Source organism: Drechmeria coniospora, chromosome 02 (assembly GCF_001625195.1).
Source record: "Drechmeria coniospora strain ARSEF 6962 chromosome 02, whole genome shotgun sequence".
Taxonomy (NCBI): Eukaryota; Fungi; Ascomycota; class Sordariomycetes; order Hypocreales; family Ophiocordycipitaceae; genus Drechmeria; species Drechmeria coniospora.
This window is the reverse complement of record NC_054390.1, coordinates 2,670,145-2,687,255: the sequence shown is the minus strand read 5'-3', so window position 1 is coordinate 2,687,255 and position 17,111 is coordinate 2,670,145. Positions and strand designations below refer to the sequence as shown.

The 17,111-nt window shown below is 55.7% G+C and overlaps 7 protein-coding genes across 7 annotated transcripts; 4 read left to right on the top strand and 3 right to left on the bottom strand.

Annotated features, from left to right (window-relative positions):
* Window positions 1-1,483: 1,483 nt before the first annotated feature.
* On the top strand, window positions 1,484-3,009 carry DCS_03877 (NADH-ubiquinone oxidoreductase 49 kDa subunit; the record flags this gene model as incomplete). Its single annotated transcript, XM_040801190.1, has 3 exons — window positions 1,484-2,134; window positions 2,195-2,936; window positions 2,993-3,009. The coding sequence occupies 3 exons, from the start codon at window positions 1,484-1,486 to the stop codon at window positions 3,007-3,009; spliced, it is 1,410 nt and encodes a 469-aa protein (XP_040656223.1).
* A 218-nt stretch (window positions 3,010-3,227) lies between these two features.
* DCS_03876 (ubiquinone biosynthesis monooxygenase COQ6) lies at window positions 3,228-4,550 on the bottom strand (the record flags this gene model as incomplete). The annotated part of the gene is made up of 1 exon (XM_040801189.1): window positions 3,228-4,550. The coding sequence occupies one exon, from the start codon at window positions 4,548-4,550 to the stop codon at window positions 3,228-3,230; it is 1,323 nt and encodes a 440-aa protein (XP_040656222.1).
* An 873-nt stretch (window positions 4,551-5,423) lies between these two features.
* Window positions 5,424-7,614, top strand: DCS_03875 (uncharacterized protein; the record flags this gene model as incomplete). Its single annotated transcript, XM_040801188.1, has 2 exons — window positions 5,424-6,907; window positions 7,020-7,614. 2 exons carry the CDS (start codon window positions 5,424-5,426, stop codon window positions 7,612-7,614), a joined length of 2,079 nt encoding a protein of 692 aa, XP_040656221.1.
* Window positions 7,615-8,049: 435 nt separating this feature from the next.
* On the bottom strand, window positions 8,050-9,066 carry DCS_03874 (ATP synthase subunit 4; the record flags this gene model as incomplete). The annotated part of the gene is made up of 4 exons (XM_040801187.1): window positions 8,050-8,075; window positions 8,133-8,355; window positions 8,446-8,897; window positions 9,036-9,066. 4 exons carry the CDS (start codon window positions 9,064-9,066, stop codon window positions 8,050-8,052), a joined length of 732 nt encoding a protein of 243 aa, XP_040656220.1.
* A 445-nt stretch (window positions 9,067-9,511) lies between these two features.
* Window positions 9,512-11,239, top strand: DCS_03873 (ribosome biogenesis protein Noc4; the record flags this gene model as incomplete). The annotated part of the gene is made up of 3 exons (XM_040801186.1): window positions 9,512-10,095; window positions 10,150-11,029; window positions 11,081-11,239. The coding sequence occupies 3 exons, from the start codon at window positions 9,512-9,514 to the stop codon at window positions 11,237-11,239; spliced, it is 1,623 nt and encodes a 540-aa protein (XP_040656219.1).
* A 991-nt stretch (window positions 11,240-12,230) lies between these two features.
* On the top strand, window positions 12,231-14,842 carry DCS_03872 (CorA family metal ion transporter; the record flags this gene model as incomplete). Its single annotated transcript, XM_040801185.1, has 3 exons — window positions 12,231-12,505; window positions 12,588-14,513; window positions 14,566-14,842. 3 exons carry the CDS (start codon window positions 12,231-12,233, stop codon window positions 14,840-14,842), a joined length of 2,478 nt encoding a protein of 825 aa, XP_040656218.1.
* Window positions 14,843-15,493: 651 nt separating this feature from the next.
* Window positions 15,494-16,576, bottom strand: DCS_03871 (RNA recognition motif containing protein; the record flags this gene model as incomplete). The annotated part of the gene is made up of 4 exons (XM_040801184.1): window positions 15,494-16,105; window positions 16,167-16,276; window positions 16,338-16,463; window positions 16,525-16,576. 4 exons carry the CDS (start codon window positions 16,574-16,576, stop codon window positions 15,494-15,496), a joined length of 900 nt encoding a protein of 299 aa, XP_040656217.1.
* Between the last annotated feature and the right edge of the window lie 535 nt (window positions 16,577-17,111).

The following is a 17,111-nucleotide window of genomic DNA, read 5'->3' as shown; positions in this document are numbered from 1 at the left end:
AAACCCCTTGGCAATGCGACCATTGGAGGTGTGACGCATCTTCATTTGCCACATGGAGGCCAATCGTTCATCTGATTCTGGTTGGTTGGCAGGTTGCAATCTTGCGTCTCGCTGAATCGGCACCGCCCCGTGTCACATGGCCTTGACGCAACAGAGTATCAAGACGTGCAAACAAAAAGGTTTGGACGAACGAAGCTAGGCTTGGTGTCATACATAAGCATGGCAAACTTGGAACTGTTGCCAAGGGCCTCTGAAAGCGTAGTTTGTATTCGCCGTGATGGATGGTGAAGGCATCGCCACCCATCTCAACACCAGCGATTTGGGACCTTGTCGTCCATGTGTACATGCTAACTATGTGGCCCATTTCACAAGCACTGCCATCATCATCATCGCCGCAATTCTGTACACCGTACATGTGCTGCGTGTCCGCGCCGGTGGGCACGATGGCAGCACGGCAAAGCGTACGCCATAGCACGGGGGGCTTGTACCCGCCATGAAGCATCGCCTGGGCATCTTTTGTTCCTGGTAGACATGTCCTCGAGGATGATAGTAGGCGCATGTCCCGAGGAGTGCCAAATATTGTCTCCGTACCTATGATGCGGTGCTGCCTCGCCCTGCACCGCATGACGATGGCGACAGGACTGCGTTTCCATACGACCTTCAGATGGCATACCTTCTTCATCCAGGTGGCTACCACCTGGCCTTGATAAAAAACTTGGCCCGCCGGGGGAGCACAAGGTACATACTGGTTACGAAGCCGGGTTCGTGAATGAAAAGTGAGGAAGTGTCGAGTCCGAACAACGCAGCAGAGGATGCGCTTCAAGAGATCCCCGCCAGTTAGAATAGGTACTTCTAATCGGTGATGACGCAGGCACGAGTCTCGACGTTCTCCCATGTCATCATCCCAACGCAACGCCACATGTCACGGCCGAGGGCTACTTTCATCAGTGGTTGCTCTATGTTGTGGTTGGCCAACTTGACACAACCATGAGGATCTAGCCAAGAGTTTTATTTGGGAACCTGAGTAGATGACGTGACAGTCTTCGAATACGTTATCGCAAAGAAGAGAATATGTTCAACTGATTGACCGACCGTTGAATATCGAAACACTCGAGGCAATTGGGTTGAAGCCTGCCGTCGTGGTGTAAGTGGTGCTCCTCGGACTCAGGGGGCTATTTGCCAAGCATAATCCCCATCCCACGATTGGCTCGGCCGCCGCGCAACAACAATGTTCCCCGGACCCACCAACCACCACGACAACGACCAAAGCTTCCCAGGTTTCCCAATCCCATGATTCCAACCCCATCCATCCGTCGACTCGAGCGCCACGCCAGCAGCTTTCGGGATCGGACCACGGCGACGACTCGAACCCTCCCCCGACCGCACTCCGTTGAACGCTGAGAAAGAGGCTCGCCCCGGGGGTCCTCCGCTTCCTCGCTCGCCCTCCTTCTCCGGTTCCTTTCCCTCCCACATTTCTCCCACGATGGCATCCCTCCACAGATTAGCTGGCCGTGCGGCCAAGCGGTTGTGCCTGCGACAGGCGACCATGCCGACGACGAGCCTCGCCATCCGTTCCTTCTCCACCACCGGCCTCCGCAAGTACGCCACCCCCGTGTCTGCCGGCACGAGGCTTATCCCCGTCGACGAGAACTTTGCGAATCCGAACGAGGCACAAGCTCTGTCTGGCGACTCCACCAAGTCGCTCGAGAACTCGGTCGACAACCGAAAGGTCAGGCATTATACTGTCAACTTCGGCCCCCAGCACCCCGCCGCTCACGGTGTGCTTCGTCTCATTCTTGAGCTCAACGGCGAGGAAATCATCCGTGCCGACCCCCACGTCGGCCTGCTGCATCGAGGCACCGAGAAGTTGATCGAGTACAAGACCTATCTCCAGGCTCTGCCGTACTTTGACCGTCTCGACTACGTCTCCATGATGACCAACGAGCAGTGCTTCTCCCTCGCCGTCGAGAAGTTGCTCAACATTGAGATTCCCGACCGCGCCAAGTACATCCGAACCCTCTTTGGAGAGATCACCCGAATCCTGAACCATCTCATGTCCGTCCTTTCACACGCCATGGATGTTGGTGCCTTGACCCCTTTCTTGTGGGGGTTCGAGGAGCGAGAGAAGCTCATGGTACGTGCCTGATACGCTTTCCCTCGCCCTTGCCTTTTACTGACCCCCGTCGTCGTGTAGGAGTTCTACGAGCGCGTCTCCGGTGCCCGACTTCACGCCGCCTATGTCCGCCCCGGTGGCGTCCACCAGGATATTCCCGTCGGCCTTCTCGACGACATCTACCAGTGGGCCACTCAGTTTGGCGACCGCATCGACGAAACGGAGGAAATGTTGACCGACAACCGCATTTGGATTGATCGGCTGAGAGGTGTCGGTGTCGTCTCGGCTGCGGAGGCGCTTAACCTGTCCTTCACCGGTGTCATGCTCCGCGGCTCTGGCGTTCCATGGGACATCCGAAAGAGTCAGCCGTACGACGCCTACGACAAGGTCGAGTTCGATGTCCCCGTCGGAACCAACGGTGACTGCTACGACCGATATCTGTGCCGCATGGAGGAGTTCCGACAGTCCCTGCGTATCATTCACCAATGCCTCAACGACATGCCCGCCGGTCCCGTCCGAGTGGAAGACTACAAGATCTCGCCTCCGCCCCGGACCGCCATGAAGGAGAACATGGAGGCTCTCATCCACCACTTCCTGCTCTACACCAAGGGCTACGCGGTCCCTCCTGGCGAAACCTACTCCGTCATCGAGGCACCCAAGGGAGAGATGGGTGTTTACGTTGTCAGCGACGGTAGCGAGCGCCCGTACCGGTGCCACATCCGTGCCCCGGGCTTTGCTCACCTGGGTGGTTTCGACCACGTCTGCAAGGGCCACTTGCTGGCCGACGCCGTCGCCGTTATTGGCACCATGGATCTAGTGTTTGGTAAGTGTACTCCATCAGCTTGAAGCCTGTGACGCGAAACGCTAACATGACTTCAGGTGAGGTCGATCGGTAAAATCCCAAGCTGGCAGGACATGTCGTTTTATAGGCTTCCCTTTTGTAGTTTTTTTAGCTGACGGGAGAACAACGGTAAATACTCCATCGCAAGACCCCCTCCTGGTTTTCGATCACGTTCGCTGTGGCGGAAACCAGCTTCTCTATGATCCCACCGACTCGTGCTATATACATTTTCGTTGGCGATGCACACGATAGAAGTACTGTACACTTGGAAAACTATGTCGGCCGCCAAGAACCCGGAGCGCCTGTCCCAGAGGCTTGGTTCATCAAGAAGGTCTTCAGTGGTGACAGCGCATTGACGGCCCTCAGCCCTATGGACCTCAGCGGGACTAAAGGCCCGCTCTCAACGGCGTATAGCTTGTGCAACTTGTCGCAAACGCCAAGCAGGACGTGGTTGGCGGCGTATCGTTCGCTGTTGTAGCTCTCGAGGGACAGCTGCGTCCCGAGATCCTGTCCGTGGGTGACCGAGTACTCGACTGCCTTGACCAAGCTTCGGACATCGGCCTGTCCCTGATTGAGGCCTTGGCCTGCAAGAGGGTGGATCGTGTGAGCGGCATCGCCGACGAGGGCAATGCGCTCGCCGATGTAGGTATCAGCGTGCCGAAGTCTGAGGGGAAACGAGGCCACCGAACCCTCTTGAACACCGACGACGGTCTGGGGAACAACCTCAAGGTCGACCGGTGTGTGTTGCATCCTCCAGCGGTATTCCTCGTCTTGGCCAGCAGCCTGGGTGTGCATGTAGGCAAGGTCAACGGCGGAGAGGCGGAAGGCAGCGTTGACCATGGCCGTGAATTCCTTCGGAGGCAGCGACTTTAGAAGAGATGCGTTCTTCGGTGTAGTCGACCAAACCAGCGTAGCATGCTTCCCGGGCATCGGAAGCATCGCGATAGGGCCAGTGGGTAAGAAGCGCTGGAAAGCTGTTTGGACGTCGCCTTCAAGCTGCAAGGTCGCCACGACGCCATGTCTGCCGTAGTCCCAGCCCCGACTCTCGATGCCGGCAAACGTTCTGACAGGACTGCTTGCACCGTCGGCACCAACAAGCAGCCGGGCCGCCAACGACTTGCCGTTGGAGAGACGGACGACAGGCCACTCTCTGAGGTCCAAGCTGTCCGTCTCCTCCCCCAGTACTATCTCGTCCACCTTTGTGTTGTCAAAGACATCCACACCTCCCAACTCGTTGAGCCTCTTCAGGAGGGCTGAAGTAAGGTTCAGGTTTTCCGCCATGTAGGCGATGGCTCGAGGACTAGACCCATGGGGCCAGTTGAACTCGATACGCGCATCGGTGAGCCCATCCCAAACCTGCATCTCGCCGTACTCTTGTATGCGATCGCGGGCAATGTGCGCCCATGCTCCGATGGTGTTGAGGAACTCGACCGAGGCTGGCGTGAGGGAGCTGCAGCGATTCGAGTACTCGGACGGCGAAGGGGAATAAGTGGCAGGCTTGGATAGGTCCTGCGCCTCGACGAGGGCGACACGGAGATGGGAGGCGACGGGACTAGACCCTGCGAGATTACAATGAATGAGTACAAGATATGGCATCGCGCGGCATCGCACGGGGCGGGGGGTGGAACGTACGGAGAGCTGTCAAGAGACTGAGCCCAGCTGGGCCACCACCGACGCAGACGACATCGTAAATCTCTTGCTTCTTCGATGAATAAAACCGCCGCGGCTGACTGCGGAGTCTGTAAGAGCAGCTCCGGCAGACGAATAGACGTCCTGCTATGAGACTGCGAGTTGTTGCTGGCATTATCTCTTGGCCTTCTAGCCTGATGAGAACAATCTTGTCGATGGAGGATTGCGAGTTGACTGCTCCGTAAACTGAGCCTCAAGCCAGCCAGCCTCGTACCTTATCACATCCATGTGACGCCACCTGTGGCTGACAAGCTATAATTACCCTGTACAAGTAATTACGGGGCACGGAAGTTGTTTGAGCTTGTACCAGTCGGATGTACCTCGTACTCTTAATAGGCAGGTCAAAGCTCCAGGTTCCTGCGATGGAGCCACTTTTATCCTAGTTGCCACAGACAACCGCCAAGTCCCCTGTCTCTATGGGTTCAACTCCTGCAGGCCAACAACGAACAACGAAGGTCAGAATAATTTTTCCCAACCCTCACTCATCCCTGTCCGCGTTCCAGTTCGCTCAGGAATACTCTGTGCCCAACGTGGCTTTCCTCTCTGCAGTCCGTGTTCCCAGATTTGTTTCACTGTCGACAGTCAGTTTCGCACGTCTGCGACCCAGCTGCGGCCTCTACCCACCTTGCATCATTGGCCAGCAGCTTTTTTTGCCACCAGACAGACAAACGCAAGGAGCACGGGTGTCCCGGAGGGCACACCACAGCACCCCTGTTCTACAAGGTGCAGGCAGGTCAAGCAAAGTCAACGTCCATCTTCTTGTCGACAAAGCGGCGCATCATGGTTGATGCCGACGACTACCTCCAGGAGGGGTTTGATCCTCGCAGCGTCACCATCCCACGTTTGCGCTCCATACTCGTCACGCATCATGTCGACTATCCGTCTACGGCCAAAAAGCCGCAGCTGGTGCAGCTTGTCGTCGACCACGTGCTTCCGCAGGTGCCTAAGCTCCGTGCACAAAAGGCCAGGGCGAAGCGGTCGAGTTATGGCATCGTCAATGCTGGCAGTGCCGAGGATACAAACAACTGGGCCGACTTCGAACCTCTAGCCCCGCGGACATCCTCCAGGAGATCAATGTCCCCTCGCAAAAGCTCGGCCAAGACCAAGGTCAAAGTGGAAGACGCTGAAGCTGAGGCCTCGCTTCTCCGAAGTCCTCGGAAGCGTAGCTCGCGATCCACGAGCAGGCAACTATCTCATGCGGACGACGAAGATGACACCGTCTCCGTCTCTGATTTCTCCCGATCGACACGGCGAAGCCGACGGACTGTGACTCCGCAGATACTACCAGAATTCGAATCCGAACCCGAGGAGGAACGATCGGTCACTGATGACAGCACCGTCGTCGCACTGCAGGACGAAAACGTCTTTACAGATGATAACCCCTTTCAAAGCGGCAGCTCGCCGCCAGCGGTCAAGACTCCTACCAATAGACGGCGGACACTGGGTGCAGGCGTGGCCCAGAGCGCATCGTCGTCCCGACGTCAGACCAGTGGCACCTATGATCGGAGACAAGTCAGTGCACCCTTGCAAATTCCAGTACCCAGGTTGCGCTCTCACACGCCCGAGGACGTGCTGGAACCCGGCGAAGAGTTCACGCCGGACGAGCAGCTGGAGCTGGAAGCGGCAGCGAGCGAGGGGGGCCTGCACATTGTTCCCCGGAGCCCTCCTTCCAAATCTAGGCGCCAGACGAGCTTTGGTACACCTCTACTTGTCCTTTTCATGGCGCTGCTATCTGCCTACGGAGCGTGGTACCGACAAGAAAAGATTGCGGTCGGCTATTGTGGACTCGGCCGGCAGGCAACGGAGCTGCTACCCCCTGATGTCCGCGTTCCCGACTTCCTCTTGCCCTTCATCAAGCCTGAGTGCGAGCAATGTCCTCCCCACGCCTACTGTTATCAGGACCTTTCCATTCGGTGCGAAAAGGACTTCATCCTGAAGCCCCACCCCCTGTCGCTAGGTGGCTTGGTCCCACTGGCGCCGTCGTGTGAGCCCGATGGCGAGAAAGCTCGTCGGGTCAAGGCCGTCGCCGACAAGGCTGTTGAGGAGCTCAGGGAGCGTCGAGCCAAGTTTGAGTGCGGCGAACTAGTTGACGACGCTGGGCAGCCCGAGAATTCGCCAGCGATCGCCGAGCAGGACCTCAAGGAAAGCGTCAGTAAGAAGCGCAGCAAGAGGTTAAATAGCCAAGAGTTTGATGAACTCTGGAAGGATGCCATTGGCGAGGTCACTGCTAGAGAGGAGGTCGAGGTCGAGATTCTGAGCACCGAGTAAGTCGACGTCAAATTTTGTTTGTCATGCCACCCACCAAAGCAGTCCCGGCCTGTCACAGATCCAAAATTTCTGACTCGAACACTAACAGATCTATCGCACAACCAACAGAACGCCCGATTCCTCCCATTTTTCAAACCGAAGCCTCGCGTCCACCTCTCTCGCTCGCCTTCCGCTCACCTGCGCGATCAAGCGAACTCTCCGACTTGGACTGGCAAGATATCGTCTCCCAGCTGGAGTCTTGATGTTGCTGTCGCTTGCCATCTTCTACCTACGTGCTCGATATCGCCGCCACTTGGCCACCTCTGCTCGGATTCCCAACCTGGTCGAGTCCGTATTGGGCCGACTTGCGAACCAGAAGGAACTGGGCGAGGAGGATCTTGATGACCCGTGGCTGTTTCTGCCTAACTTGAGAGACGATGTGTTGCGAACCATTCACTCCCTGGCGGAGCGGGAGAGGATATGGCAGAGGGTGAGGGCTGTCGTGGAGCTGAACAGCAACGTCCGGACTAGCCAGCGAGAAGGCCGGAACGGCGAAGTTGGACGTGCCTGGGAGTGGATCGGTCCTACCAAGGGCGATGGTGCAAGGAGACGGCGCAGTGGTCGAGTATCGTGGGCTCCAGAAGTGAAGCCGGAGTCGCCAGAGGCTGAGGCCACGCAGGTGATGGAAACGAGGAAGTGGGAGGAGCCGCGGCCATTTTATTAGACAGCAGGGCAGTCCGTGGTTGATTGCCAAAGAGCTAGAGTGCTACGGAGTTTCATTTGTCATGTGGTGTCCTGGATATTGTTTTTCAGAGCTGCTGCCAGCTCAGTTGTAAATTTTACAATGAACTTTTCGGCCGTCTAATGAATGGCGATTCCTAAACACCACACCAGGGATGTAATATTGACGTGCCACTGTGGTGTACCAAGGGTAAATTGCCACGGCAAAGTCTGCACGAACTTGGAAATCGTCTCAGCAACAGCAAGGTGTCCATGGAAATCACATGATGAGTAGAAACAATACGCCAGTTGTGCGAGTGCAAGAGGATTAGCGTGTCGATTTGTAGGCTAAGGAACAGGTGCTGTCTGTATGTGCACAGGTGGTTGGAACAAAGGAAATGTAGCGACCTTATAACCTGACTAGTCTAGTGCCGGTCCCTTATTGGGCCTTGGAGGAGACAATCCCTGTTGGTTTGTTAGCAATTACCGATCGTCGATGCAAATGGAAAGGGTGAAGCGTACTCTCAACATCAGCCACGCTCTGCTGCAGAATCTGCTGCAGGGCCTTGGGGTTCTCCAGCTCCTTCTGAACCTTGGCAATAATGGAGGCGGCCAGCTCCTGCTGCTGTCGCTGCTTGACCTGGCCTTCGTAGCGTGCCCAGGAGTCGAGGACGGCCTTGGCCTCGGCGGCCAGAGCGGTCTGCTGCTCGAGCTCGAAGGCCTGAGCCTCAAGGGTAGCGGTTTCCTAGCATCGAAGTCAACACGGGTGTTCCCCCTCCCCCCATTCCAAGGTTCCCTCCAAAATCATTCATGCAGTTGCACATCAGGAACGTACCCTGGAAACCTGGAACAGGCTCTTGGTAATATCGACGACGCCACCCATCTGCTTGACATCCTCGATGCGGGTCTTGACGGCCTCGGTGTGGTCGGCACGAGCACTGTTGAGAATGTTCTTGATCTTCTCGTTCTGGCTCTCGGCCCATTCCTTGTACGCAGGACCACCGTACTTGATGATGCCGCCCCAAACAGCGAGCAGACAGACGGCGACGACAGTCTCCTCGTTCATGACATAGTATTCATTGCTGATGGCGTAGACACTGAGACCGGCGGCGCTGCTGAGGATGGCCGTTTTCGAGAGCAGGTTGCTTCCCGGGAGGGAGTCGATGATGCTCTGAGCCTTCTTCTTGGGCTCCTCGGCGGGTACGTTGCTGGCATTTCGGGAGGTGGCGACCGACGACAGGGCAGGGAGGACTCGGCTGGCGATGGTAGGTCGGAGAAGGGAAGCGCCTGCACGAGAAGGGGGTCAGTCAGTTAGTTCGGGTCAGACAGGTGTCCGCCCGTCAATATGCAGTCCGTAGGCGGCGCAAGACACTCCAATGAAGCCAATTCTGCAACTATGACAATTCCGGAGACGGCTCAACGTACCGACAGCGCTGCGCGCCAAGCGGGAAGCCATTGCGAGATGATTTTGGAATGGGGTATCGAACACTTGACGTTGCTCGGCTGCAGTGGTGAGGTGAGGTTTTATCGCGCTAATTCGGCATCGCCAACCAAAAGTCACGTTACGAGTTACGCTGGAGCTTGTCGTGCCCCACTAACCGTAGTTTACCCGTTTCTCTTATTCCGCAGAATTGTGGGGCATGGCGCCTCTAATTCCATGTCGCCGAGCAACTTTTACATACTACTCCGTATTATCTCGAGATGAAATCGGGGTAACCTTTCATCTGCCGCATGCAATTTGCTGCGCCTGAATATATGATAAAATTTGGCAAGACTCCAATCAACGAGAGCCCAGCCCAGGATCGACAATTTCGACTAGCTCATTCTATCAGTACGTCCAATTATTTCATCTCACCCCCCATAGCGATCAGTCGTCGTCCACACTCGAACCTACCCACACCATGGCCGGGGAAGGGTCCAAACGCAAGAGAGTCTCCTTGGTAGAGAAACCCACAAAGCGAAGACGGTCGTCTGGAAGTGACGAAAATGACGACGCAAGCAGCAAAATCCTCCTGATGGAACAAGGAATCCTCGAATCAAGGAAAAACTACAACGACATCACACTCTTGCTCCGAAGCGCCGAGGATGAAAGCGAGGAATCTATGGTGGCGACTGTAGCGCTCTGCCGTATCTTTGTGCGGCTTCTGGCTCAAGGCTCTCTGATCTTTAAAAAGTCTCAGTCTGAGAGGGAGGGAGTTGTTGTTGGCTGGTTGAGGGATCAGTTGACGCAATACAAATCTGTGCTGCTGAATCTGATGACGGATGAGGACCTTGCCGTGACGGCGCTGACCCTCTGCATGAGGATACTCAAGGCTGAGGGCGAGCACCTCTCCGACAAGGACGCCTATTCGTTCCCCACGGCCTTTATCGAAAATATTGTTCGAGCCATCATCGCGTCTGACAATGAAGGCGTAAGGAGCGCATTTATTGAAGAGTATGCAGAGCAGTACGACGACATACGATACTTTACATTCAAATCTATCAAGTGAGCTCGCCACTCTACCCAATGCAGCTGCGATGTTTTGCTGACAATTCCCAGGCCCGCTATGCAAAGCATTGCAAATGAAGACGGTGCCCTTTTTGTCCGAGTCTTCTCCCTCATCTCCGCGTTAGATGGCGTGCCCGAAACGGCTGAAGAACTCGAAGACTTTTACGTGCCCCGACCGAAGTTGAAGTCACACCCTCTGCGGTCGGTTGTTCAACACAAGAAACAGGGACAAGCAGCCTGGTTGGCATTAATGGGTGCTGCGGATGCAAAGGAGCACCAAAAGCGCATACTAGACGTTATTTCCACCATCATTGCACCGTGGTTCACGAAACCTGAGCTGCTCGCCGACTTTCTTACGAGCTGCTATCACGCCGGCGGTTCCATGTCCCTGCTGGCGCTGTCCGGCGTCTTCTATCTGATACAAGAGCGCAACCTCGACTACCCGTCCTTCTACCCGAAACTGTACTCGCTCATGGATCGCGACGTCCTGCATTCCAAGCATCGGTCTCGCTTCTTCCGACTGCTAGATACCTTCTTGGCGTCGACTCATTTACCTGCCAGTCTCGTCGCTAGTTTCCTCAAGCGTCTTTCACGACTCGCGCTCAACGCCCCCCCAAGCGCGATTGCGTTTGCCATCCCATGGATGTACAACCTCCTCAAGCGCCATCCTACTTGCACCTTTATGCTTCACCGGACGACACGCGATCCCGAAGAGAGGAAGGCGATGCAAGAAAACGGGTTTGAGGATCCATTTTTGCCAGACGAAGCAGATCCCATGGAGACCAAGGCTATCGACAGCTGCCTCTGGGAGCTTGTGCAGCTGCAGTCGCACTACCATCCCAACGTCGCGACGATTGCAAAGATTGTATCCGAGCAGTTCACCAAGCAGTCGTACAACATGGAAGACTTTCTGGACCACTCTTATGCCACGGTATGTAATTCTCATCACCGTGGATGCCATTTTGCACTAACTGTTTCCTAGCTCTTGGATGCAGAGCTGGATAGGGAGGTCAAGAAGGCGCCCGTTGTCGAATTCCATATTCCCAAGAAGGTCTTTATGCCTCAGGGGGATCCGGCTGCAGCTCCGGACAGCCTAATGGTCAGGCTGTGGGATTTTGGAGCGGCCACGGCGGTGGTATGAGGGGAAGGATGGGCGGCTTTGGGACGTGCATGCTTTGCACTCCGTAAGTGCTTGGGCGTTTGGGAAGCGTAGTAGTCCAGAGTCGATATCGTAGGACGTACAAATAATGTCTTACACTGTAGGCGTAGTTAGCTACACATACCATGTGGTCGAATATTTGTACGAAGTACCGTGCGGAGTTGTGTATGACAACCATCCGTAAGGCTTTCACCCATTGTGAATGGTGCCCGAAGCACGACAGCACGATGCCGCAAACAAACCTCTGAGCTAAGCGGACCGTTGTTGACATGAGAGCACGGACACCGGAACGGTTATTTTCTTCTCCTTGAGCTCTTGTCGAGATCATCCGCATCCTGCGTCGATATGTGCTTGCATGTACTCCGTATGTACTCCGTACTCCGTATTACTGGACAATATTTCACCATGGTGATGCAGCGTAATCAATGTGAATTGCAGATGTACTCCTTACATGTCCATGTACAGTACTGTCCTCCATAATACTTAGGTACTTGGTGCGTAGAAACCTTGCCAGGTTAAGGTCCAATCACGGACCTCGCCGGCAGCCACAGCGGAGACTTCGCCCCTCGAGCCGCCTGAGGTCAGCGTATCGGGGGGCCGGGCGCAACGCCTACGACAGCGCAAGACGTACTAAGTAATAGCTACCTTACCACTAGAACCAAAGGAACCAGGCATTCTACTGTCCATTTGCCGCTATTTTCCCTGGCCAGCACTGACATCACTGACTCACTGCCCTGCGATTGGATAGTACTCTGGCTCGGGCTTGCAAGTGATACACGGGCGTTGGCGGGCAGTCCAAGGCAAATATTGTGCCTCTGCCATCCTCTCTCTGCTTCGCCATCGTCAGCCATCCCACCCGTGACCCTTCATACATGCCTGGCTGAGGCGGTCAAACTACCGAGGGTGCCCTGCGGCAATGGCTAGCAATCGTTTCGATGCCCTCCCCCACACTTCCAGACTCGAGATACCCGTCATGAGCGGCCATCCATCTTCGTCGGCTTCGCCAGGAGCTGCCGCACCACCGCCAGCGTCCCCAGACACATCGTCCGACCCGAAGTCTCGTTCACAGACAAGAAAGCGAAAGGGCCATCGCGGCGGCAAGAAGAAGCGGTCGAGGAGGAAGAGTTTTGCAGCCCTTGCCGAGGACAGCCATGACGAGATGCAGGAGCCGGGCGCTGGTTTCTACCAGCTGCCGAACAGCAACATCAGCGGGACGAGCATCGATAGCGAGGCACTGTTAGATCACAGGTATGCCCAGGAGACGCTCCCGTCGTTGCTCCCGCCGTCCCTCCCATCGTTGGGGTTGTACACGCTGCTAATATCTGTCCAGGGAGCAGAAGTTTATGCGTGTCCGCCGACAGTCAACCGCAGCCATTAGTGGTGGTGCCTTCCATAATCCTTTCTCCACGACGCAGGCCAGCCGTCTCCGGTCGATGCAGACGGCGAATAGCGGCGACGACGACGCCGAGCCGAACACACTCGATGAAACGGCACCTCTGCTGCAAGAGTCGACCACGTACCGAGCATCGCCCACCAACTTCTCCGGCTATGGTGCGAGCGACTCTCGGGCAACGCGCAACCTCAGCCGTAGGGCGTCCAGTAGGTCCTCGAGGACCCGGCTGACGGCCGCTCTCGGTACCAAAGATCGATACGACGTCAACCACCCCCCCTCGGTACCTGGATCCCCCACCTATGGCGGAATGGACCGATCCGATGTCAATTTTGGCGACGTCATGATCAGGGACGAAATCTCGCTCAACGGCAGCCCCTGTCGCTCCATCCACGATCATGTGTCGCTCTCCGACACCGACAGGCCTATGCGGGACCCAACCCGGAGAATGACCGAGGCCGTCGGCGACGTCTGCTTCCCGGGACCCGGCATGTCGGACATCGGCGACGAGGAAGAGACACACACCCAGGATGCGGGCCTGCATCAATACCGAGGGCGTCGCCGACGGGTCCAGTGGCCGGATTTGTCCGTGCTGGAGGAGTGGAGGCATTTCGAAAAGGAAGATCGCTGCGAGGAGGTCCGCGTCAAGAAGATCACCGAACCGCAGCTCATCAACGGGCGCCTCCGTCCCGTCAGGAAGGGCTGGTTCCGGACCGACGAAGAGACCCCTTACCGGTTCACCTATTTCAACGAGGAGTTCCAGAGCACCATCCATAGCCAGACGATCTCCGAGCTTGTCCAGCCGGGTAGTGACTTTAGGGAATTGTTCATTCCGGATCCCAGAGTGCTTTCGGACGATGAGAGCGACGACGATGACGAAGATTCGAGATCGATCCTCGGCCAATCTCGTCCCTCAGCCGGTGGTGAGGTCGAGTCCAGGATATCGACTCGGCAGCCATCGGTTGAGGATTCTCATCGAGAGAGGCTAGCATCTCCAGTTCGAGAGGCCGCCGCCACATCCGACCATGTCACGCCAACGCCGATCGAAATCAAGTTCCCCGACGATAGCGCGCCCCCCGGGGGGTCGCCCCAGGTCGGATGTGACACAACACCACCAACGCCGAAGCCGGTGCGGTACGGCGACAGACCGGTCTGGTGGCTAGACGTTCTCTGCCCGACCGAGGATGAAATGAAGGTCATCTCCAAAGCATTCGGCATTCATCCTCTGAGCGCCGAAGACATCATGCTGCAAGAGGCGCGCGAGAAGGTTGAGCTGTTCCGCCACTACTACTTTGTCAACTACCGCACATTTGACCAGGACGTTAACAGTGACAACTACCTTGAGCCCGTCAACATGTACGTTGTCGTCTTCCGAGAAGGCGTCCTCAGCTTCCACTTCTCTATGACGCCTCATCCTGCCAACGTTCGTCGGCGTATCCGACAACTCAGAGACTATTTAATTCTGTCATCCGACTGGATATCGTACGCCATCATCGACGACATCACCGACGTCTTCCAGCCTTTGATCCAGAACATCGAGGACGAGGTCGACGAAATCGATGACAATATCCTCAAGCTCCACTCGTCTCCCAATAAGAGCCCCGCGGACGAGAAACAGGCACCGAAGCACGATGAGGGCACTGCCATGGTCGACTCGAGTGACATGCTGCGCCGCGTCGGTGACTGCAGAAAGCGAGTCATGAGCCTGTACCGCTTGCTCGGCAACAAGGCCGATGTTATCAAGGGATTTGCAAAGCGCTGCAATGAGCGTTGGGAAGTAGCGCCAAGGTCGGAGATTGGGCTCTACCTCGGCGATATCCAGGACCACATTATCACCATGACGTCTAACCTTGGCCATTATGAGAAGTAGGCCACTCGCCCCTTGTCCCCTGACGCAATGCTAACCTGACTCTTCCAGAATTTTGGCTCGATCACATGGCAATTATCTAGCCCAGATCAACATTCGCATGAACGAGCGACAGGAACAGACGGCTGATGTCCTCGGCAAGCTCACCGTTCTTGGAACCATTGTCTTACCAATGAACATCATCACCGGCCTGTGGGGCATGAATGTCTGGGTCCCTGGTCAGGAGTACGAAGGGGACCTCGCCTGGTTTGTCTGGATCACCGCAGGCCTGTTTTTCTTTGGGCTCGTATGCTATCTGATTGCGAAGAGAGTGTACAAGATTGTATAGTTGAAACGTCGTTGCCCTGTCTCAGGGGACACATATGGACATAGCGGATTCATTTGGACGCATCTCGGGCGCCAGAAATCTCCCTCGCACTTCAACATAGTAATTAGGTAGCCAATTTATCTGTTTTAAATACGTTGGCCATTCACAGCTTGTGCCGAGAGCTGGTTGGCGTACTGCCAAGGGAAGATTGAGAATGCACTTTTAAGTCGCAACGCGATATTTTGAAGTTAATACTTGTACAAAAGTGGACTACTGGAAGTAGGCCTACGAAATGCATCCAGATTGGCCTCCCTCCAACGGCGGCTTGATACTCATTACGCCATTCTCTCTTTCGTTGCGTCGCAGGCGTGCATGAAGGTTGCAAGAGCGCATGTTCTTCGGCAGATTCCCCCAGATCCTGGCCGTTTTCTGTGCCCATAATGGTGCCGTTGCAGATAGCATTTCACCTTGAACTACCGAGTTGTCTTGACCCTTTCGTTCCTCCGACCACAGCTACGGGCTGATGGATGTGCCCAGGGACCGTGTGGTCATTTGGAGCGTCCTTCCAAAGGGTTCATTCGATCGATGGCAGACGATAGCGGAGCAAGAGAATAACATGGTTTTGCCACTTTTAGACCGTGGCCGCATGTTGTTTGACTAATTGCCCTGTCATCACCTCCGCTGCTGACCAATATATGACGCCCTGAGTGCGAGAATTTGCTGCCTCTCTGCCTCGGGGAGTAAATCGATCTGCGACTGAGGAAGCTCCATGACCTGTCGTAGTAGAGCATCTGTGTCCGGCCCGGCCACAGGTTGAGGCGCGGGTGCGCCATAAGGCTGCGCTTGTGCTGGGGGTGGTGCGTATGGCACGGCACCAACTGGGGGTGTGTTGTTGGCGGCCGGGTAACCGGGTATTGTGGGAAAGCTGGCGACGGGTTGTTGTGTTTGGGGCGCACCGGGCTCGGAGACTGATTGAATGGCCTCGGGAGAGACGAGGCCCATGAGCAATAGGGCTTGGAAAACGGCGTAGGTGAGCTGAGGGGCTTGCTGGAGAAGCTCGGTCGCTCTCTGGGGATCGGATGAAGCGAGCGCCTTCATTTGACCAAGAATATCTAGCAGCTGGGATGGGGGGAGGGTGTTGAGGGTTCGGGAGATGGCATCCGTACACGTCAGACCTGAGGGGATCTCCTTGCCAGCTGGAAGCGTAGGCAGAGAGCTCGCTTGGGATCCATACGACGCTAAGCCGCTGCTGTTCACTGCGGGCGGGTTTGTCGCCGAGGAAGCCTAGGGAGAATCAGAATGAAAAAAGCACTATCGCCAACGTCATACTAGGAGGACACCATACCGGGTGGTTGTCATCGTCACCGCTCCTTTGCTCGTTCGAAAAGTCGACGCGAAGTTTCCGACCCATGATTTCGTAGTCATTTAGGTTGCGTACAGCAGAAGCGGCCGAGTCTGTACACAATTGGTGTCAGTTGGGAAGAAAAGGGGTCTGGTCGCATGGACTGCATCCCACCTGTGTCGGGATAGTCTGCAAAGCCGAATCCCTTGGGACGGCCGGACTCGGAGTCATAGACAAGGCGGAAGCGCTCGACTTTTCCGGCACTGGAGAAGATATCGGTGATCTGCTCCTCGGACAAGCCTGCATATAATTCTCAGTATGAGTGCAGATGTAGAGGTGGGAAGAGGGAGAATCGACGCACCGTAGGGAATGTTGCCGACAAAAACGACGCGGGACGGTGGCCTGGTCGACATGATGAGAACCCAGATCCCCTATCCCGTCGCAGGAGATGCGTGTTCACTGCTCGGGAATGTGGGTATTACAAGTCGAGAGCGTGAGGCTTGAAATGCCGAGGCCTTGCTATAGGAGAAGACTCCGCCGCCACTGTATTTGGAGGAGACAGAAGGGGGTTTGAGGGATGAGCGCGAAGGGGGATGGCGAGATGCACGATGGTAGGCAGGCAGTTACGGAGTAGAAGTTGGAACTCTCTCAGCACTGCGAAATATCGGAGCTAGCCTCGCTGGATTTAATTGGACCTCACGAGTTGAAGAGTGGGGAAACGGGAGTCCACTTGGATGAATTGACGAGCTTGAGCGATGGCAAAAGTAAACTACTCCTCCTTTCGGAGTAGTTCATTGGGTTTCATTATTATAATTCACGGCCAACGACGTTGAGCAAGGCCCAATGCCCATGTGGCAAGTCAATTGGGTGCGTTGGATATCATTCAAGTAGAATGATACGCGTGAAGTGTTGTAAATCAGTCGTGATGCAAAGACAGCACCAATAAAC